The sequence below is a fragment of the Diprion similis genome, chromosome 12, assembly GCF_021155765.1.
Source record: "Diprion similis isolate iyDipSimi1 chromosome 12, iyDipSimi1.1, whole genome shotgun sequence".
In the NCBI taxonomy this organism is placed as follows: domain Eukaryota; kingdom Metazoa; phylum Arthropoda; class Insecta; order Hymenoptera; family Diprionidae; genus Diprion; species Diprion similis.
The window spans coordinates 4,533,165-4,555,364 of record NC_060116.1 but is presented as its reverse complement, the minus strand read 5'-3'; the positions used below and the strand labels follow the sequence as shown (position 1 = coordinate 4,555,364).

At 36.1% G+C, this 22,200-nt stretch overlaps 1 protein-coding gene across 2 annotated transcripts in view; it reads left to right on the top strand.

Annotated features, from left to right (window-relative positions):
- The window catches only part of LOC124413199 (neural cell adhesion molecule 2-like), a 221,397-nt gene extending 201,747 nt beyond the window's left edge, over positions 1-19,650 (top strand). For both annotated transcript variants that reach the window (XM_046893630.1, XM_046893627.1), the window contains 3 exons: positions 12,016-12,171; positions 13,368-13,701; positions 19,222-19,650. In XM_046893630.1, coding sequence (XP_046749586.1) covers positions 12,016-12,171; positions 13,368-13,701; positions 19,222-19,382 — 651 coding nt within the window. In that variant the 3' untranslated portion in view covers positions 19,383-19,650. The remainder of the gene's footprint in view (positions 1-12,015; positions 12,172-13,367; positions 13,702-19,221) is intronic.
- Positions 19,651-22,200: the final 2,550 nt, after the last annotated feature.

Here is a 22,200-nt window from a genome sequence, read left to right as displayed (position 1 = left end):
GCTTTCGGTGTCCTGATGAATGCCAGTTTGACCGGAAGTCAACTTTTTCAAAACATTTATAATTCCTTCATCCTACAATTCGCGGAAGGATATCAACGCGCTAAAAGCTCTCCATCTTTTCAAGAAAGTTTTCTGTTAATTTTTTCCTTAATTTTTCATCCTTCCGCCTTGCTCTTACGAAGTGGATCCCAACCTCTTGTGCATTTATCTCGAGAGTCGTCGAGGTCCGCGATATAATAATTGAATGGCTCGTTTCAGAGAAAGATCGCTGAGTCACTTGAGAAATATTTCTGTAACAATGCCGCCCGGATTTTTGTTTATTATTATTTTCCTACAAAAATTTATATTATATTTAACTTAATTGTTTTCTTTTTAACAATACAAACAATGAGAATCTCTTCTGCATGCATAAATATCATACGATCTCGCGGTTCAAATAACTGGACTCTTATTTTCGTACCATAAACGTTACCTCCGTTATTATCTCAAAACCATTGAAAGAACAGTTCTCGTTTCTTTCCTCGATATCACTTAAGGTGAAAGGCGAATTTTTATCCAGAAAGAAAAAGAGAGAGAGAGAGAGAGAGTCACTCCAGTCTCCGATTCACCCGGTTATATAATGTACCTACCGAGGAAGTACATCGTGAGATCAAAATTTAACAAAATAATCAAATTGTGTAAGAGTCAAGGCGAGCGTGACGCAAGCTCTCCTCGAGTGTTTTGTGAAGAAAATTTCGAACCAATAGAAGAGGTAGAGAAGGGGGGGGGGGGGGGGGGAGCAGATGATACCGTCGATAAAGTTTGTATTGCATTTCGGAGACAATCTGCCATCCGAGCCAGAAAATTGGAGAACTTCCCGCATCACGTTCGAAAGAGAAAGAAAGAGAGAGAAAAAAGCATGTGATATACCGAAAGATGATGGCCAGGGAGGAGGGCCGCTGGGAGATGAAGAGACACGAGGGATAGAGATAAGGGCTGATAAAGAGGGAGTCTGGCTGGCGAGTGTGTGCAGAGGCGAAGGATTGCAGTAGCGGCTGCTCTTTTATTCAGCCTTTTCCTACAGCGCGCCGTATCTTGATTTTCGAAATATTCATGCAGCGGGGTAATTCATAGCGGAAGCTCGCGGAAAATGCGCTCAAAAGACAAACCGTATGTTACGTGTGTCTCAGGGCGTGCACAGCTTCCGTATTCCGTGACTTGCACTACTTGGAAAGTTTTGACGTGTAAGTTTAGTTTGCCGGATTGGACGCTAATTTATCACTTGCGACTTAAAAATGGTTTATATCGACAGATTAATTTATGTGAAATTTTTTTTATTGCAATTCAGTTTTATATATATTTACATGTGTATACTTATAGAATTTTATAATATTTTAACGAAATTTATGAAATTATGTAAAATTATAGTATCGTACTTACATTTTTTCAAAGTTTCGTATAATTGTATAAAGTTTTATGAAGTTTAATATAATTGTTGAAATTTATTTAAACTTTTATAAGATTATTCAAAATTATGTTAAATTATAATTACATAATATATAATGAAATATAATTACGTATATACATTTATCTGACCTTATAAGAACAGTTTTTTTTCGGTGTGGACTATCAGTTTTATGCAAAAAGGTTTCGTTTTTTTGGTGTTAAACTTGTATTATTCTATTTTACGAATGTGAAAATTTACCAGGCAAATTAATAACATTTATAATAGAATCAATTAGGTTGCAGATATCCATTGTATATACGTTGTTTGAACAATTATCAAATTATTATATCATAAACAATGATACCTATATAATATAATAATTGTGCAAACGACACTTTTGCGAATAGTAATACTTCGTTAAAACTGCAACACGAACGATTATAATTTGAAAATTGAAAAAAAAATACTACAGAATATTGTAGTTGATCGGAAATTGTGACAAAGTAAATTCAAAGTATCTACTTTTCAATAAAAATACAAATTAAAAGTTTTACGAGAAGATACTCAGAGTTTAATTTACTTACTTTGGTTTAAAAAAAATGTCTTAAGTAATAAAAATTTTCATTCAAACATGACTGAATATATCATAATAAACTTTGACGATTATAAATAATCTTAATTTTATTTTGCATTTAATTAACAATTTTACGATCTTTTAAATGGTTTTTTTTTTTGTTTTTTTTTCAACTCTGAGAAAAATAAAATCTGTCCAAAAATCAGAAACCCTATCGTTCATCGTCTCGAAAGCTATGATATTTACCAGCTTGTTTCAGCATATGACCATCTGGGCAGGCATATGTGTATGCATTAAACATACCGATATGTGAGATTTACACACGATAGGTGCACTCGCTATCCAGCTTATAGGTACCTATAACCGCAGTGATTCAATCATGTATGCAGACCGTGTATGATAAGCCGTCACGATTCACGCATATATACATACATAATATACATATATACACACGTACGCATACTTACATGCAAGTATACATATATCCACGCATGTGTTCGCATGTATAATAACGATGCAAGCTCAGACAGAGCAGCTCGAGGCGCTGCATTTCCATCCCTGTCGTGGCAACCCGAAGCTTGTTCACCCCGATGCACGACCCGTGGAAAACCCGGGGTAGCCATAGGTGTACACGTGCGTGTAGATGAACGTCGACACCTTTACAGGTGTACGTAGATACGTGTGTGTGTGTTACTGTATAGGTATACGGTATACATGCACCCACGTCCGATGAATAAAACATGATTTTCATCTGACTCGGGGAGCCTCGTCGTTGGAATATTGATTAACCTGATACTTTTTGATCACCCGATACATGTCTATACGTATATTGTTGTATATGTATAACATTGGTGAGGTAGACTGTGTGGCCCTGGAAAAATATATGGAATAGAAGAAATTTTTCAGTGATGATAATCGTGAACACAAGCTTTATTATTGTTCAATGTATATTGGAATATTGAAAATTTTTTATAATGATTTTTTTGTAAAAGATTTTTTTTTCTCATCTTATGTATAATACAACGAAGGTAAGGGTAGAATCTGATGTTTTAAAAGAACCGGAAAAAGCTTGGATCCTGATGAGGATTAACAACATTTAATGTCCACGTTTATATATTCTTTGTTGACTCATCGCATGAAGCAAACCCACGTGGTGGAAGCTCTACTTAATGTTCTGATGAAATGGAAATATTTTGGTATTAGTGTTAACGGCCAAAAAAAAATACAATGCGTTCATCTATAATGCATGTATGCGATGGGGTACAGTTTTGACATGAAAAATTGCTTACTAGTTTAACTATAATAATGATATTATAGCCTGATTGAATCGGTACGATTGTTATTGTTTTATTTTTTTTTCTAATTATTCATGCAGGTTTTTATTTATAAAAATATTTACACGTAATAGTCTAAAAAGCAGATTTTTTGGTTTTTTCGGAAAATAAAGTGTACTTCACCGAGTTTTAGACTTCTTTTTAGTTTTTGCACTTTTTTAGTAGAACAACGATAGCTCGAAATCAGGCCAATGTCGATTTTGGTGTTTAGTTTGTATTCTTTTCTACGGATAAGTAGTCTCCAACTCGTATGGTGCTTGAGACGCGTGTGAACCGATTTTGTGTCTCTCTTTTCGTGACTTTTCACGTATGAAGCTATGTATACAGAACGACCTGCGAGTAAGCTTACGTTATACGTAGATGTACCGTAAATTTTCTCCAAGCTGGTGATTTTTACGGGCAAATTCATGGAGTAAAAAGAAAATAAAAACAAAGAACGAAAGAAGAAAGGAGTGTAAGAGAAATAACGTCGCGTTTTACCCTGCAAATCTCGAGGGGGGTTAAAAACACATTGAGGGATGGAAAGTGAAGGTGAAGAAATTAAATTACGGCAGGCAATATTCTTTCGCGTCTGATTGCAAGCATGGATGCCTCGATAGCTGGAACGACGCGACGCTGTTCGCGAGTCGTTGTGGAGGAGGAGGAGGAGGAGGAGACCTTTCTTGTTTCTTTCTCCTTTCGTTTTGTTGTTTGCTTTTTTTCTCTCTCTCTCTCCTCATTCCTTTTTATCGCCATTTGCATACTTCTGCTGAGAAAACGACGCCGGACGGTTTTTACGGCGTCTTGGCGCCGGCGTCTAAGATCCGCGACGGTGAAAAATCCGCTGATATGTGACTGTGCACAGTATGTTACAGAGACTCGGAATCCTCGACTACCGGTTGTGAGAATAAAGTAAATCTTTCGATTCAGGAATTACACTTCGTCGCGGGTACCGAGACTCTGTTCCCTTCGTTGAGATAAATTTCTAACTGTGGTTAACCGTGACTACGTTTGCATTTTTTTCTCCAAACATAACCAACAAATACAATTCTACCTGGGTATGAAATGAAAATTACTTTTCTAATGCTCACTTGTATTAAGTTTTTTTATTTGCAGTCATTTGATATTGTTCAGCAGCAATCAATTGAGGCTAAGGCGTTATTTGACTGAAAAAATATAGTAAACTAAACAGATTTAATGTAGTGATAACCAGGCAAATTTAGTATTGACAAGTATACCCGTTTTCCCTAAACAGTTACCAACACAGCACATTTTCTTATCAATTAGAAATTGTTCAAATCGTTATTGTAACGATTTTCATTTTACTAAAATTTCCTACTAAATATACGTGATGAATGATATTTTTCACGTCGCGTCCTTACGCCATATTTTTTATATCACCAGCTATTTCAGTGTTCTTCTCCTGTTCCACTATTCCTTCCGGAAAGAAGGACCTTTCATGCGTGCCGATAATTTTTTACCGACATTACACGCATACATTACCGGCATGCGCGTAATGTCGGTAACAAATGTCGCCAAAATGAGATTTCGGTGTTCTTCATAATCGAAAACCAGATCAGCTGCCATTTCGTCATATCACCATCAAATCTCATGGGACTGGGCTCAAAATGTGTGTTCCATCACCGCCGAGTGGCATCATACCGGATAGTTCGATCCATTCAGTGGAACTGTGAAAATCTGGCCAATTTCTGTGAGTGGTAACCAATCTGTAAATTTTTTTTCAAAATTTTGAAAAAGTAAAAAAACGCTCCACTTTTTGCCAAAATAAGGCATTGAATGCCCAAGTTTCACTCTGATCGCTTGAGCGGTATAGGAGTTTTGCATCCCCGCGTTTTCAAGGTGTAGAACGGGTCTTTATAAGCACCTTAAGAGTACCATCTAAGAATCACAGGGCTAGAGGTCTCGTAATCCCACGTTTTTACCTTACACCTTGGTCGTTCCTCTAGTGTTCTATATTCCTATTCCTATTCCAACGTTCCTCTCGTTCTACCCCCATTCGTGCCGGCCCGCGCAAACTTGAATTGCAACAGCGTCGTGCCAAAGAACTATACCTACTTTGTTCTTCAGGGAAAATGAGACTCTCGTCGCTGGGTGAGCCAGTCCCAAATCACGCCCTCAAAACATGAAGTCTTTGCAAAGGTGTCAGATTTCTCCGGGTTTCATATCGTTATTAAAGCCGAGAGGGCTGAATTGCACTCATTAACCGACTCCGACCCCGAAAGCTTCTTGACCAGGCTCTGCTTACTGTAATTGAGAAAAGTCATAGACGTCTGGAGAATTTTGAGTGGGCAAAAACTGTCGTCAAGATGTTGTTCTAGGAAGAATGAAAAAACAAACCATAACCTTAACGATGTATTGCCTATACCTACATTGTTAATCAAAAGTGAGTCTCGTCAACAATATTGAATACTTAATGATAAAATAAAGATCTGAAACAAATCAACTACAATAAAGACGATAAGAAAATTTAATTTAAATAATAATAATGTCCAAAAGTTATCAATAAATTGTTTAAACAAAACATTATTTGACAAATTTATCAGGGAATATTATTTTTGTCATGTGAAATGAATTCGTTGATTTTTCTGAATACACATGAATTTTTAAAAATTTCTCATTCTTCTTGGAATATCCGTTTTCGAAAATTTGTAAGTGCTGTATTTACGAAACTATTCCTTCAGTGCCCCGGAAACTTTTTAATTATAATGTAAAACGTTTACACGAAAACTTATCCAAAATTCACAATTTTTCCTCAAATTTTCAAAATGAAAAATTTTCGAAAACGGAATTTTCCAAAATATAAAAAAATTCATGTGCATTGAGAAAAATCAAGGAATTCATTTCACATGACAAAAAAAAAGACATTACCTGAAAATTTCTTGAACAACGTTTTGTTTAAAAAATTTATTTATAACGTTTGAGCATTATTATTACTCAAATTTCATTCTCTTATCGTCATTTTCGTCATTGATTTATTTCACATTCTTACATTATCCCAAAGTATGTTAACAATTATATATAACAATAAAGTTTAGAATGTATAGCCAATTCAGTGCTTATTCAGTCATCGACGCATTTGATGCACATTCACTCCGCACCTATCGCATCGGAACTGGGATCGCTTCCACACGAAAGACTTTGCGAATCTGCAGTGGACGCTTCATGCTGCAGTAGATATGCAGGGAGAACTCGAGGGAAATAACGGGACAAACAGGTCAGTTTGCGGCGGGCTGCGTCGGCCGGAAAATACGTGGGCATCCTTCGCTTTGTATATTTTGCATGCTTGGACCATATTATGTGCAGCCTGGGCAAAGGCGAAACCTACACGTGTAAATACAACCTGTCGGTATACATTATGCATCGCACGTGATTCGCATACTTGGTCAAGTTTCGCTGCAACGCGCAACGGCCAGACTCTTTCCTTCTCTGTAGGAGACGTATAATAAGGTAAATTAAATAATAATTCTCGTCTACACGCATTTATTACAAACAGACGCCTACGTTTGTATTATACACGAAAGGACACGCGCTTTCTAATCTAATTTTCAAACTAATTATGCCGTATATGTATATCTAACGGTCTGAAAACACGCCCACTCGAAATTCGTTTGTACCGCACGCTCAGTTTTCCTCGACTTTCAAGCCATGTCGACGAGTTTCAATTTAACTCACCAATTACGAATGGGATAAACAGATTTGTTGCCACGGGTAGGGAACATTCCTTCTACCTACTTTCGGCACGATTGTAAAGCGAATTCTCTATTGTGTCTGTCTGTCTGTCTGTCTGTCATCGCGAGGAACGTCTCGTCGCTTTTAAACAAATAATTATCTTCGAATTCGATATTCGTTTCATTTCGTCGCGCTTACAACCGTTTTCGTGGAAAGACGGTGCCATATATTCATATCATGAATTACAGAGGAAATTTTAATGGTACATTCAATATTGTCACGAAACTTTTGAAGCTTCTATTAGTCCCGGTTGCGTATATTATCTTGAATTCCGATTAACAAACGGCCATATCGATTCGAATGATAGTTCGGGTGAAAATCAAGTATTCGTTGAAGATAAGCCACAATATATTCGGATGTCTCTTGACTTCCGGTTACGAAATTTTAGTAGAATTTTTCTTTAAATCGGTGTATGATATTTGGACTTCAATTCATCACACCGGTCGACACGATTTTTGGTTCTTACTTATGAATGTCAAATTTTGGTTTCTTTTACGATACTAATAAAGGGAGAAATATTTTTTTTTATCAAAGTTTGCTTTTGTAGAAACCAGAGCAATTTTTCCAATTTTAAGAAAAATAACTGACTTTTTTTATAATTTTATTTTAAATAACAATCAGACAAACTCTTCCTGAACATCGGAGTCTTTTTAATTTAAGAATAATGATTAATAATAGCATACAAATGGAAAATAATAAAAAATCAAGTTCAAAAATGAATATTTTTAGTAATTTTTTTATGTTTGTATGAAATTTCTCGTATTAAACCCTAAATGTAATCTCCCATCCTATTCTCGTATGAGAATTTGAGATCAATTGGGGTTAATAGTTTTTCCGTATAATCATAACAGTTACTGAGTATTCAAGTTACAAAAATATAAATGATTTCAAATTTTTTTTAAATTTTAATTTTAGATATAATTTTAAATTAACATAGTCAAAGTAAGGTATCCATTTTTTATCTTGATTCCGTATTCGCAGGTTAAAGTAGGCTTCACAAGCTTCACAAAGCTTTAAATTTGTTGCCAAAGAAAATTTTTTGCTTCTTACTTTAACGAATTCACCGCAAATTAAACAGAATTAATCAACATCTTGTTTACACTGTCTTGACACCATTTTCTAACTCAGTAATAAACAAGAACGGTTACTACAGCTTTGATAGACAAGTAAACACTCACTACTGTGCCTTAGGCAAGTAATATGCAATTTGCTACCGTTTTGATCTAAGTACTACCACCTGCTGCTCGTAAAATCAATTAAAATCTTCAAAATTTACTTATCGGTGTAAAACAGACAAAAGCAAACTCTAAAAGCTAAGAATAGGATATTCTGATGTTTTTCGATGCTTAGCATCAGAATTTATGCATTAGAACAAAAACCCGCAAATTTTTTTTTTTTTACAACCTGTATTACAATTCGCTTTTACTTACTTAGATATAATTTATTCCGCATTCTTTTTCTTTTTGTTTTTTCTTTTCAGAGTATCCGAACGTCTCTCGATAAGTATCGTTATCACATCCAAATCTTTCTCGTACCACAATTTTCCTACGAAATATTTTTTCCTTATAATTCCCTGGCATACAACATATACTTCGTATATCAAACAATAATTTTAATCGGTTCATACGATTTATCTTGTATCATACTTTTAGATAACTGTATTCTATTTTGTTTACGACAAGATAAGAAGCGAGTTTAATAATCTGCAAAACCCTATCCCTTGATTGATGACGTAATATTCGACCAGACCCCGACACCCTTCACATTTTCATTTATCTTCATTATATTGAGATTGAAAGAGATGTGTCGAGGGAAAATAATTTTAAAAAAATCGATGATAAAAGGTTGAGACAGAAATTCCTCGGTGCTCTCTTTCTCCGGGAAGCGAGTCAGCGAACCTTGAGTTGCATTCGAAAGAGAAAGAGCCTATTTACTGTGCATCGTTGTTTTTCCCCATTCAGACAAAGGGGAGAAGTAGCAAATCCCTTGCGTCTTGAGAAACTTGAACTTGGAGAACAAATCGGATAAAGAATCCAACCCCGTTCGTTGGCCACTAGAGAATCACTTCCTGTCTGCGAATATTCTCACCTGGAAATACGACTTGGCACTTTGCACGATATCGAATAAACGGACTGTCAGAAGTTTCCAAAACTTCAATTATATACTCGATCAGGCAGAATTCGACAGCTATTGAATATATTTCCAAAAAACTGTGCTGAATTATTTGCGAAGTCTGCAGCAAACAAGCTTTCTGAGTCTCTAATGGATTTTCACACACAACTGTATTTTTTTCATATACCCAAATTATTATTTAAACTTTCAAATCAATGCTTCAAACCTTTAATTATCGATTTAACGACTTTATGGACTTAAATATAACTGGTGGTTAAAGTAGTGCACAAATGACTAAGTCCAATAATTCCTGCGTCGCGATGTGAGTGGAAGCAGCGATTCAGTAGTAAGACACTAAGTCGGATCAGCCATAGCCGATGGATCGAGACCAGTTCCAGTTAAAAATATTTCAACCTTACTAAGGTACTATTTTTTTGTTTTCAATTCTTGAAAAAATTCTGATGGCATGATGGCTCAAATTATGGAACGAATTTTTTCAAGAACTTCAAAAATTTATAATTATATAGTTAAAATCTATGTGGCACGTTTGACGTTTTGACAGTTTCTAAAAATATTCTTAAATATTTCCTACTTTATGAAAAGCATATTGAAATTATATTGTTTGTTATAATTCCAGAATATTTTATTTCAAACAATGTCAGAAAACTTTTTAATATATTCATAAAAGTTATATTCTCTATTGCAATTAATTTGTAATCAACTTTCTGATATATTTCATTATTAAATTTTTATATTTTTTAACACTTGGGTAACTTTCATAGATTAGAATTGAATTCAGCTAATTGCACCTCTTTAAAAATTCGGAACGAAATCCAAAAAAAAAAAAAAAAAAACCCAATATCACCCACTGAATAGTAGTAACGTGCTGTTCATGTAATGTAAAATTTTGCATAATTTTTTTTTCATACTTTCGAAAGGTCAGGCATTGATTTTGGTAAGATTAAAATTTGCAAAGTGCTCAAAAAAATTTTTTTTCAGATCGCTGCGTCGTTAGATCAATCTTGAAACAATCAGAACAGTTGATGCAATATCGATAATTATTGTTCAGGTTTGAATATTTGCAACTCAAAACTGTATTCACAAATGTGACGAAAAAACAAATTGGTCTTACAGATGTGTTTCAATCGCGTGAAAAAATTTCGACGTACTTGAAAATTAAAAAGGTTAAAATCTGTTGATATCACGTGGAGTGTTCATGACTTGGTAAAATTTTGACCAAAAAAACTTAGTTTTCATCAAAAACACAGAAGTGTTTAAATTTGAAAATTATTTCCGGACGATATTCGTTAATTTACTATTTCTTTCGGTGGCAATCATGCAAAACAGAAACTTGTTTTATCAAGTCATGAGCTGCTTGTAAAAAACGATGTTCCACTACTGCCGGCGTAAAACGCGTGCATCGCTCCGATAGTCGTCCAAGTCTAGGAACAGTGAAATCACTAAAGTATTCCTCGACTCTGCAATGGTGCAGCAATACGCGGTCTGGAACGACCCTGCAAGTGTATACATATACCGCAAGCTTAAGTACGCGCCGGGTATATTATGAACGTCATAAGAACCCCTGCAGCGATATGATACGGGGGTTATTGTGTCGCTCCCCCAAGTGTCCATATGTAAATCTGGCCAATTGTAAAAAATTTTAAGACCAAAGAAACGGCTTTCCTTCGCAGCAGCAGTCTGGTGTTGCAGAATCAGGCGCGTTAAGGGTGCAAGAGAGATATCGCCTTCTTTTTCTTTCCGAACAAAAAAAAAAAATTGAAAAACCTTTTATTTTACCACCTGCAAGCGGATTTATCGCACGTAAATATTTTATTATGTACAACGAAATGTTTTACCTACAGTGCAGACTCACTGATGTATGTATGGTGGTAGACACATACGTGGTGGTGTGACCCCTGTGATTATATATATTGGCTGGTGGTTGTTAACGTTTTTAGTGGCTTACACACATGCTTGCAATATCTATCTGCGTCTTATATACATGGCTACGGACTGTGAAGATAAACCGAAAGGGATTGGAAACCATTCTTCTCAGCCGGGACAACATTAATTAAATAGCGTGCAATGGCGATGTTATCGCATTTTCGCACGTTTCAAGAACCCAATGATCAATGGCCTCGCCTCGTCGATTTTTATGAACTTACCGAATAGGCGTGACAACTTTTTCTTTCCGTCTGAAGTAAAGGCGAAGTAATAATCGAAAGAAATAAACTTTACTCGTATGATAAACTGAAGTTTTAGGTTTTACGGATATACTAACAAATTCGGCAAATTGTAACAAAAAAATATTTCGATTTTGAAATAGGTAAGCCTCTTTGCGTCGTATTCGTCAAAGTTTTTTGAATAATGGATAATATATATTTTCTGATAAAGGTTATCGAGTTATATAAGAATAATATAACATAAGTTATATAATATTAAATAGTAACCTAGTATTTATTGCTCCACAAAATCAGTCATCCCAATTGATTACGCAATTCGGAATGTTAAATAATTTAGAAGGTGGTAAACCAATTGAAATTCGAAATACCTTGATTTCCTGTAGCCAAAAAATGAAGCGAAAATATAAGCCAGCTTAATACTCAGGAGTTTTTCTCCTCAAATTCACACGGTAACTTAATTTGAAGGAAGTATTTTTCAAGTTTGCTGAACTATAATCGAATGACGAAATATGAGATCAATGGACTGAAACAGATTCCTTATTTCGAATAATATGCATATGGGTGATTCCCAGCTGAGCTTTCTTCAAATTTTTATTCTTCTGTCCAAAACTGAATATCGGTGCCACATATTACACTTAACCCATGTTTCTGCCGAAGGTTACGTGGCTGCGACGCAGAGACAGACAGCTACTGACGGTGGGAACGGCGACGCATTCGGTGGACAGTCGGTTCATGGTGAGACCGTCGACGTCGGATTGGGCCCTGATGATCCGCGGAGTAACTCTGCAGGACGCGGGTCTCTACGAGTGCCAGGTGAAAGTGGATAAGAAAACCAAATATTCCTTGGGGTCCTCTATGGTTTGGTTTTCGGCCGGTTGACCGTTCTTGCGAATTCCATCAGGTGTATGAAATGCGCGTGATATTATTATATATATATATTAATATTATTATATATAATAATGTTATATGCATGTATACCATATATTCCCATTAAGATGTGATTCTCACTTCTAGTAGATAAACGAGGCCGGTTCTGGATATAGATTTCTGTACCGACGTTTTACCAACGCTTAGCCAAGACACAAACCCTCTTTAGAATGTTGGTATATCTCCACTTTGATTGACTTTATCGATCATCGGATCATTTAGTTGTCTGACGTTATCGACCGTCCAATAATTTCGTTGCTCTAGCTTACCAACAATTTGCTCTGTCTCATCGTAATTCCATACCCTTTCTTCCCTACCGACGGTTGAGGTCTGGCGTAGACGCGAACTTTTTTTCTCAGGAATGCTTCTCGACGTCGCCGTTAACGACCTTTTATGTTCCCACGGAAATTTTCGACCAAGAATTTCTTACGAGAATAAGAATAAGAGAAAAGGGAGAGGGAGAAAAAAATAGAATAAAATAGAATAGAATGGAAAGTTTATTACTATACTAGGGTAAAGACCCACGTGTATAAAGAGAGCAGAAAAGACAAACAGTAGTATCTTAAAACAAATTAAAGCTAGTGTGAATAGAGAATAGAATAGATAAAGAACGAAAACAATTAAAGACATTAGTCCCTTAAACAACGAATTAATAAAAATGATAAAAAGCAAAAAGAGAGAGAATGAGAGAAAGAGAGAGAGAGAGAGAGAGAGAGAGATAGATAGAGAAGGAGAACGGAAAAAATAGAGCAATGAAATTCTCGGAAAATCGATGACCTTAAACGACTAAATGACCCGACGATCGGGTGAATAAAGTCAATCAGAGTGTAGATATTCCCAAACCCTCGAACATTCTAGAAATGGGTTTATGTCTTGGCTAAGTGTCGGTAAAATGTCGGTACAGGAATTTGCATCCAGAACTGGCGTTCTGATATATCTACTCCTCTCGATCCCCGAATCTCGAAGAGAGCAACTTCCATTTTAATTAAACCCTTGGAGGACATTCGGCTGGCAAGGGGCAGTGATCCTCGCCAGTCCACGCTCTTCGAAATCTCATCCCCGTCCATTTCCCCGGTCTCCAGGTGCCCACTGTACCCGTTCAGCACCAGTTTGCCCGTCTCAAGATCACCGAGGCATACTCCGTCATCCCCGGGGCGCCGGACCTCCACGTCAAGCAGGGATCCAGCCTCCGGCTTGAGTGCCAACTCATCTCAGCCACCGAACCCCCCCTTTATGTCTTCTGGTACCGCCAGGGCAGGATGATAAACTACGACGCTGAGCCTGGTGTCAGGGTGGAACTAACCAAGACGGGCTCCATACTCATCGTCGATAAGACGAAACCGGCCCATGGTGGAAATTACACTTGCACACCCAGCAACGCCAGGTCTGCATATGTCGTCGTTCACGTCATTGAGGGTGAGTTCGATGGGGTGGATTACATTTTTCTCGGGGAGTTTTTTTGCGACTACAGTGAATGACGTTAGTCGTTTTTTAGCAAGGAAGGTATCAACAATTTGTGAAATTGTTTTTTCATTAGAACGTTCAAGATCCTTCAATTCCGATGTTTTAGATCCGATTCTGATATTTTTACGCTAATTCTACACATTGGTGTCTGGGAAAAGTTGGAAAAATTTTACATTGCAGCACAGTTATCAACGCGCAATAATGCTATTGTTTACATCAGAAGATGCCTCGAATCATGAAATAATAAATTCTGGTTAACTGTGAAAGTTAATTAATGAATAATCGATTACTAATACATGGCGATGAAAAACCTTGAAAGTTTTACGGAAATACATTCACAAACTTTAAAAAAGACTCTTTTCGAACAGGTGAAATTTTCGAAATAGTTGAATACTCAAGTTCTTAAAAGATTAAAAGTGAAACATCTTTTTATTTGATGATTGAACCAAAATCTGTATCCACCAGAGTCTAAATGCTATGAATTTGAATGGAAATCTTCCTTTTATAGCCTTACTCCGTGCATGGATAATCTCTTCTCCTTTTCCTTATAAAGTGTAATTTGCGTTCTCTTTATGTTGCCTTGAATGGCTCCCCAGATCCCGAATGTGTAGGAAATAAGAAAAGTAGGGACTCGGTGCAGCAGAACTAAGACGAGATTTCCTAATTGAACAACCCTTAACTGAAATTAAATTAAAAAGAAACTTGCACTATAGTTTAAAAATAGAACGAAACACAACCGAACTGTGGGATCCACTTTATTCTAATCGTGGGATAGGAACTTAGAAAATGTTGGCTCTCGTCAATTTTTAATCCTCCACACACACACATAAACACACACGATATAGTTCTAATCCGACACAACAAAAACGAAATTACGTATCGCGATTAACTTTCGTCGCTCAGATGAATTTGACGCAGTTCAACGGAGCCACGTCGACGGTTAAACAAAACCAAAAGAACGAGCCGTAAGAATTGTATTTTTTCGCGGTGATTCTCTTCACTATACAAACCAAACCAATTGAATCACCGGAACAACTATCAAGCATGATTTAAATCTTTCGACGTTGGAGTCTCTTTTTAATCCTGATTATTTGAATGTAAAAACCTTTAAATTTCAGATTATTTTATCCAATAGTTTTCGTGATCATCGACAGAGATTTTTCGAAAAACCCGTAGCGACAATATAACTCAAACAAGGATATCCCAGTAGAAAATAACTCAATCAGAAATTGCTTAGTAGGAAAGAACCCAAACATAAATATTACCCAGTAGGAACCAACTTTTTGCAAATAACACGGAATGCACGTAAAGAACTTGGATTTGACATCAGCTCGTTAAGAGACAAATATTTATTCAATGTACATAACATGAAATACCTATCAGGATCCACGACGTCAGCCATGACTTTTGCTACATCGCCATAGGCGATAAGAAGTAAAAATTGACAAACCACGAACTGCAGGACATGCAGGGTAAAAAGTGGAATAGAGCACTTCCTAACCACTTGACATCATAGACGTAAAGCTGCCTCGCATCGTCGGTCTCTCAACATTTTTTACCGTTCGCTTCCTGCGTCGTTTTTTATCACCAAATAATTATTACGGTCACGTGGCAAATATATAAGGGCGTGCCATGTGGATATGACTTTTCACCCTGCAGGTACTCGTGACACGCGGTCTCTCTCGTGCGATAAAATTCCTGGCAGAAATTCCTCTTTTCCGGTGTCATAACTCCCTCGCTCGCATTTCCACCTGATACATTACACTTCCCTTCATGCATACAGGCGGGGCTTCTATAAATATCCGAGTATCTGTACAATGCTTTAGGGTATAACCGACACGAGTAACAATGTAACGTAGACCGCGCGTGAATCAATGACACTTTAATGTATCGCGTGAATTGAAAATTTTTACTGCGTAACCGGATTCTTATCACGAACAGTGGTTTTTAACGTTTTATGTATCTTTCTTTTCTCTGGTCGGATATTTTATTTTAGGTTTTTGTAAACTCCGTTGGAACGATTCTATTCATGGATGTCGCACCGATGTAATAAGGTCAAAGTTCAAATTGAAAAAAAAAAAAAAAACAGAATTATGTTTATATTAATATATATCATACGTTAAATATTACTTGTCTTATTGGATAGTTGTTGGAAATTTAATAAACCAATGACAGAGACGCTAACTAAAAAGAAAGACTTGGGAGATAGATTGAGTTGATCGTTTAGACAGTTTTAATTCTAAGGTCTTTTTAGTGAAATTACAATATCACAGTAGTAACAAAGATAGTAACCACAACTAGGAATTTCTCTCGGTGTATACACAGTAACTAGAATTTCAGAATTTTATATTGTAATCTGCCATAGAAGCGGCCACGAGAAATCTGAAGAGAGCAAAAATCGGTAGCATCAGTTTTCAGTTTTTATTTCTCTCGGTTTCTCACTATCTCTCTTCTAATGAAATTATTCATGGTGAACGACACGTAGTTTCACCGATCTGTGTACGCACACAAAATTCAATTAATAACGTTTCTGTTACCGACACGCAGTATAATGAAACTGACAATGCAATATTTCGTATTAATTCTTTTTTATATTCTATATTGTTTATTTATCTACTTTTCGACGGAATACTACAGGGATTGTATATCAAGTCTGCCAGATGAAAAAGAACAAATCGAGCTTTTACAAAATTGGTATCTCTCTCCATAAATGTGTAATATATTCAAGTCGATTCGAGTGGTCACGCAAATTGGATGAAAAAATGTGAAAAATAGATATCTGTACAAGTATCAGCGTGGCAGGAAAAAAGATGAGAAGGAATTTCCAAATAAGTATAGTATTTCAATATTTGCAGATGGAATTTGTAAATGGAATAAAGAAACATTATTCACATATTCATCAAAATTCGTATACAATTCACATTTTGCTCATGCAATACACGTAGAGAAGTATACACGAAAATGCGAACGCTTATTCTAAGCTCAATTCAACATACCAATGTAAATATATTCTATTTCCCTAACGAGAAAAGCTAATGAATAGATACAGAGAATTCACTTGACAGTGTAAAAAGTCTAGGTCGATCCAATTAGCACAAATCACGGTGAGAATTTCTATACTCGCCTATCGCGTTACTTGACAAAACTGTAAACAACTTTATAACAATGTGCGTGCGTTTTTTGTTGTTGTGTAATTGTTGTTTTTTCCAATTAAAATTACGAGGGTGAAAATTTCCCGCGTCTATTTCTCTTAAACTTCATTGCTAATCCCCTGCAGAGAAGTTGACTCGATTCTCCGGACGAGCACCTGCCTCTTCAGCCGATCGCGTAACCGACTAATTCCTTCCGTTTTCCGGCTTCTCACCGCGGCGGGTGACTCGCTTTAATTTACGTTTAATTGGCCACCGGTGTCGGGGTGTCACTATATACATGTATACACCGTACATATATGTATATACCTACGCGTGGTTGGTAGGGGGAGAAAATTAAACTGCTAGGAGGACGGAGAACGCGAAGGGAAAATGCCCCTGCACCATCCGCATAGTTGCACGGGTACGAAATGATCGCCCAAACACTCAGCGTCTCTTTACCTACGCACTGCAGGGATACTCGGTACGATCTTGGCGACGATAACGACTCGTTCCGAAGGGACGAGCAGCGCGAAAGGGAAAGGGAAAGGGAAAGGGACTTTCGAGGGATTTAATTAGAGCGAGCCGGAGAGAGGAAGAGCCCCGGTGGTTGTTTGTTTTCTGCAATGGCGAACGCCAAACCCCAAGAACACTCTCCAATTGCTGTTTAATTGTTACACGGTTTTAGGGGAAAAATTCTTTCGAGATATTCAAATTCCGGGTAACATATTGAGGGATGGATCGATGGCTGGATCGTCTAAATAAAAAAATAAAAAAATTAGAGAAAAAACTGTATGGCATATATTCTCCAGCAGTGTCATTACAAATTACGCAAGCAATCGTGGACACGAAATTAACGATTGCTTACAATCCGATTCTAATATTTTCGACTCATTTTTATCATCGTACAAATTTCCGGAGTGAAAAAATTGACAAATACTTATATTTAGAGTAGATAATAATTCAGGATACGTCCGAGAAAATACCGCAGTATGTTGGGTTGCCTACCACTGAGGGAAATAAATATCGGTAAAACAGGCTTACCGACTCACAATCACTTTGGTCAAGTCATGTCATATAATCACTTTAACGTGACTCTGGAATGCGATCCCTGAACGCGCTTCAGCATAGATTGAAAAACCACGAAACAACTGCCTGGCCAAATCCACACAACTTGGCAATACGGCAGTTCCAGCTCACTTGCAAGGACTTTAAGCGCGTTACCTACCGATAACTCGGTAGTGAGTCTGTATTACCGATATTTGTGCCCCTTAATTGTAGGCAACCCAATATACTGTGGTGTTTACTCGGAAACATTCTGTAAATATCTTGTAACTACGGTACAACAGATATTTATCAACAATTACATTCGCGGGTTATAACTGTACTATAATATAAGATTTCTTGATATTTATCAAACAATTTGGACTATCTGATCATTGAGCAAAGTCAGATCTAAAAATATTACAACCCGATTAAAATTTTCTCAAATTGTCGATAACTTAGCTTGTATCATTCTAATTTTCTCAGAATCGTTTCTGTTAACCTGAAAGAATCTTATTCCATCTTTGTTCATTATTATTGGTGCGAATAACGTTGCTGCAGAAAAATGTTTAAGTAGACAGTTAAAGTAGACAGCATAGGGTGAAAGAAAGTATTGTTTAATGTGATCCATGCTGAAGTGCATCTGTTTATGTAAACAATAATAAGATTCAATTGAATGTATATCTCTTACAGTTACAGTTTTTAACGGAAATGAAGAAAGCTGCCCTAATTATTTTTAAATATTGTACTTTATAACGTACACATATAAATCGGGCATTGGCCAGGCGTGTACTTGCTGCTATACAGAACTCCAATTTCTTGCGATGCTATGCCTGCATTTTCTTTCTCAACATTTTTTGCGTTAATTCATCCTTCCTAATAAAGCTTAAGTTCAGTAATTATAACGAACCATGATTTTGCATATAACGTTTTTGCGATCACATGCTGGTACCGAGGCAAAAAAATTCATCTCACTCTCTATAATTATGATTTAGCGTGTAAAGACTATGCCTACTAAAAACCAGTGACTATTTACTGATGCTGTAAATTAACACTGGTTCAGATTCCAGAATACTTAACGATTCGTGGAAAAAATTGCATGCACTAACAAAATCAGCAATAATTCGAATTTTCTTTTTTCTTCTATCCATAAAATTTATCTTTCTAAAATTTAGTTCATAGACGATATTTATTGATAGATTTTATTTGTTCTCATTTTTTGTTTTTTTAGAAGGAAGTGAAAACTTTGAAACTTCTGAATGACATTGAACAGTTCGTATTCTTTCTTGCCTGTTTCCAGAGGAAGAGAAACCCGCCGCAATGCACGGCGGCGATCGTAGAAGCTCTTCGGGCTCTGGACCATCCCCAAACATTCTACTGACGCTGATTTTCACCCTCAGTTCGAGCTGGTTCCATCGAACGATCTCGAGGCACGTTGGACAGTACCGATCTACCACGTGATGAAGTTGACAAATTCCCGAGTCGTCTATCGAGTGAAATTTAGCCAGCATTTATAAAACGTACATTATACTATACTTGTGTAAAGAACTTATCTTCCTCCATCCGAGTGTGTTTTCGCATGTCCATCACAATTGTACAACAAACCTTACGAACAATTTAAGGTCAGGTCAAGTGTATAATTTTTAACCCCTTCCTCCCTCGGAAGACAGAATCCTTCTTACTACTTTCATCTTACACCTTGCTTCGTGCACGCTGTGTAAATCTGAATGAAAAATAACAAATGGCTTTTGTAATTGCCCGTTTATCGGCTCTATGGCGTCGGAAATTGGAAACGGTGGGTACTACGAGTACCTAGGAAATATATGTAAACGGGACGAGATAACGAGCTAATAAGCCACAAATAAAGTCACGGACCATGGACCTGTGATTACGCATGGTATGGATATTAGCTGTTTGCCAATTATAGTTACAAATGAGTGTTTAATTTTTTTATACTTCCTACAACTTTTTATTCTTCTATATTATAACTCATTACTATATATCTCAATTATTCCGAGCATTAGAAAAAACACGGGCATTAATTTTCTCGAATTCAAACTGGTAAAAAAAATGTTGTCTTTAATTTATACAGATTTATTTATAAACATGGTCATTATTTGTAAAGTGATACATATATGTCTATGCAATTTTTAACAGAGATAATTAACCCAATGAAGTTTGATAGAAAGTTATTTTATTCCTTCGGTAATGCTTGTTAGTTCGATTCAATTACGTTTGGAATACTCACTTAATCCGGGAGATTAAACGTATCGAGCTGAGAAATTATAACGCGAAAGTGAAATATATGAACGTTTTTAATTAAATTGGATTATAACCATGACACACTTTGCGTATGTAAATATATATTGTAAGATATTATTGTTGTGCTCTCATCGAGCACTTGAGTATATAATATACATATATATATGCTGTATACTATCGTATACCCTTCGCCTACGTAAACTAATGCGTAGGTTTCGTTTTTCCAATCGTTGAATCGCTAACTATACATTTCGACATCAAATCATGTCATTTTTTTCCCCTCCGCATTCAACTAGTGACCCTATAAGCAGTTCCGTTTCGCATATGTACATAACGTACGTGATAGTATTTTTGACACTAATGTTGTAGGTCGAATTTTCGATTTAAAAACTTCGTCTAATCCCTTATCCCAATAACGCTGAATTTCCTGACAATTTACATCCTATGCGTATAATTAATTGTATGTACATGCACGTATATAGCAACACTGCTACGTGTAATTTGCATTGTATACAAGCATAAATTCCATAAATACTCAACGCCGGTAGATTTTATCCTATGAAATATTCAGTATAAATGACCCATCACTTATATAATGCGTAATTACAAATTTTTATTGTTGTATAATTTACACGAAACAAACTGACGAATTAACAAACTAGTTACAAATGAGCAGAAGATAATTCTAAGTTTACGTTACATAAATTATAAATATATTATATACGTATACTATACATTAAACATGATATGATAAGAAGTAACTGTTAACAGAGAATAAAATAATTATGCGACGTACGAAATAATAACAATAATAATAATAGTAATAATAATAACAAGCTCATTCAATGTTTAATGTGATCGGTGTAAATAAACTTACAACATAAATTGCACGTAGACATAATTCGATAGTAAATTTGTGCATGATACAAAATTTCTCAATTTTGTCCTCATAAAATTACAGGCGTGGTGTCCACCTCCTCGTTAAGAATTCAACTATTCCTTGACCCAGTTCAGAGTAATGCAGTTATAGTTTGATTGAATACATATTGCAGAAGCCTTGAGGAAAGTACTCATTTTACCTCCGTGTAAACGGCTTCAGAACTATAAAATTCAATGTAACTCAATCAAAGAGACTGAAGTAATCTCATTTACTTATGATTCGATAAAGTAATACTTCATTTAATTTGAAGCGGTAAATGAATCTATAAATTTAAACGGCGCAATTGTCATTGCATTCGATGCGATATAATTTTTAATTAATTAAATAAACTACATCTGCGATAATATTTTTCCAATAAAGCTTAAAAAATATTGGTTAATAGTATCAAATGCTCAATCGATTTCCATAGAAACATGTTACTAACTTGAATGTCAAATCCCTTGATACGAATTAATTTATGAGAATGAATTGAACGCGATAATTTGAATAAAACAAACCGTATTACGTCATAAATAAATTCTTGAACATCGTGTGTTTTTTTTTTTTTTTATCATTATTATTTTTCTGGACATTACTTCCGGTTACGTAACTAATTCGTAGTGGAATTTCGCTACTTTCATAACAGCGGCGATAATTCTCCTCCACGACACGACTAAGCCAAGACCGGGAATCCTAGAGATTTTCGCAAGCACGTTTATATGCATAATCTTCTGGATACGATAAGAACAATCACGACACTTATATACCTGCTCAAGACTCATCAGACGGCACAAAGCCTCCTCAGCTATCTAGAATGTATCCTGCATATGCCGGGATTCTGGCACTTCGAGAAGAGGAATTACTTAAACGAGGCTGCGCCGCGGTGGCTTAACGTCCCAACGTCTTATTAAGCTCTACCGCGAATAATACAGAATCGTCAGACATGTTATCGTTCTTCGCGACAAAATTTTCGAGAGTGGTTTAGTCTCTGAGTTACTTGGAAGTGTAATACAGATAAGCATTTTATAAACAACAAGACTGAGCTCTCGGTGTTATTATAGCAATTTATTTCATGTGTCATTCATGAAATAAAATCGC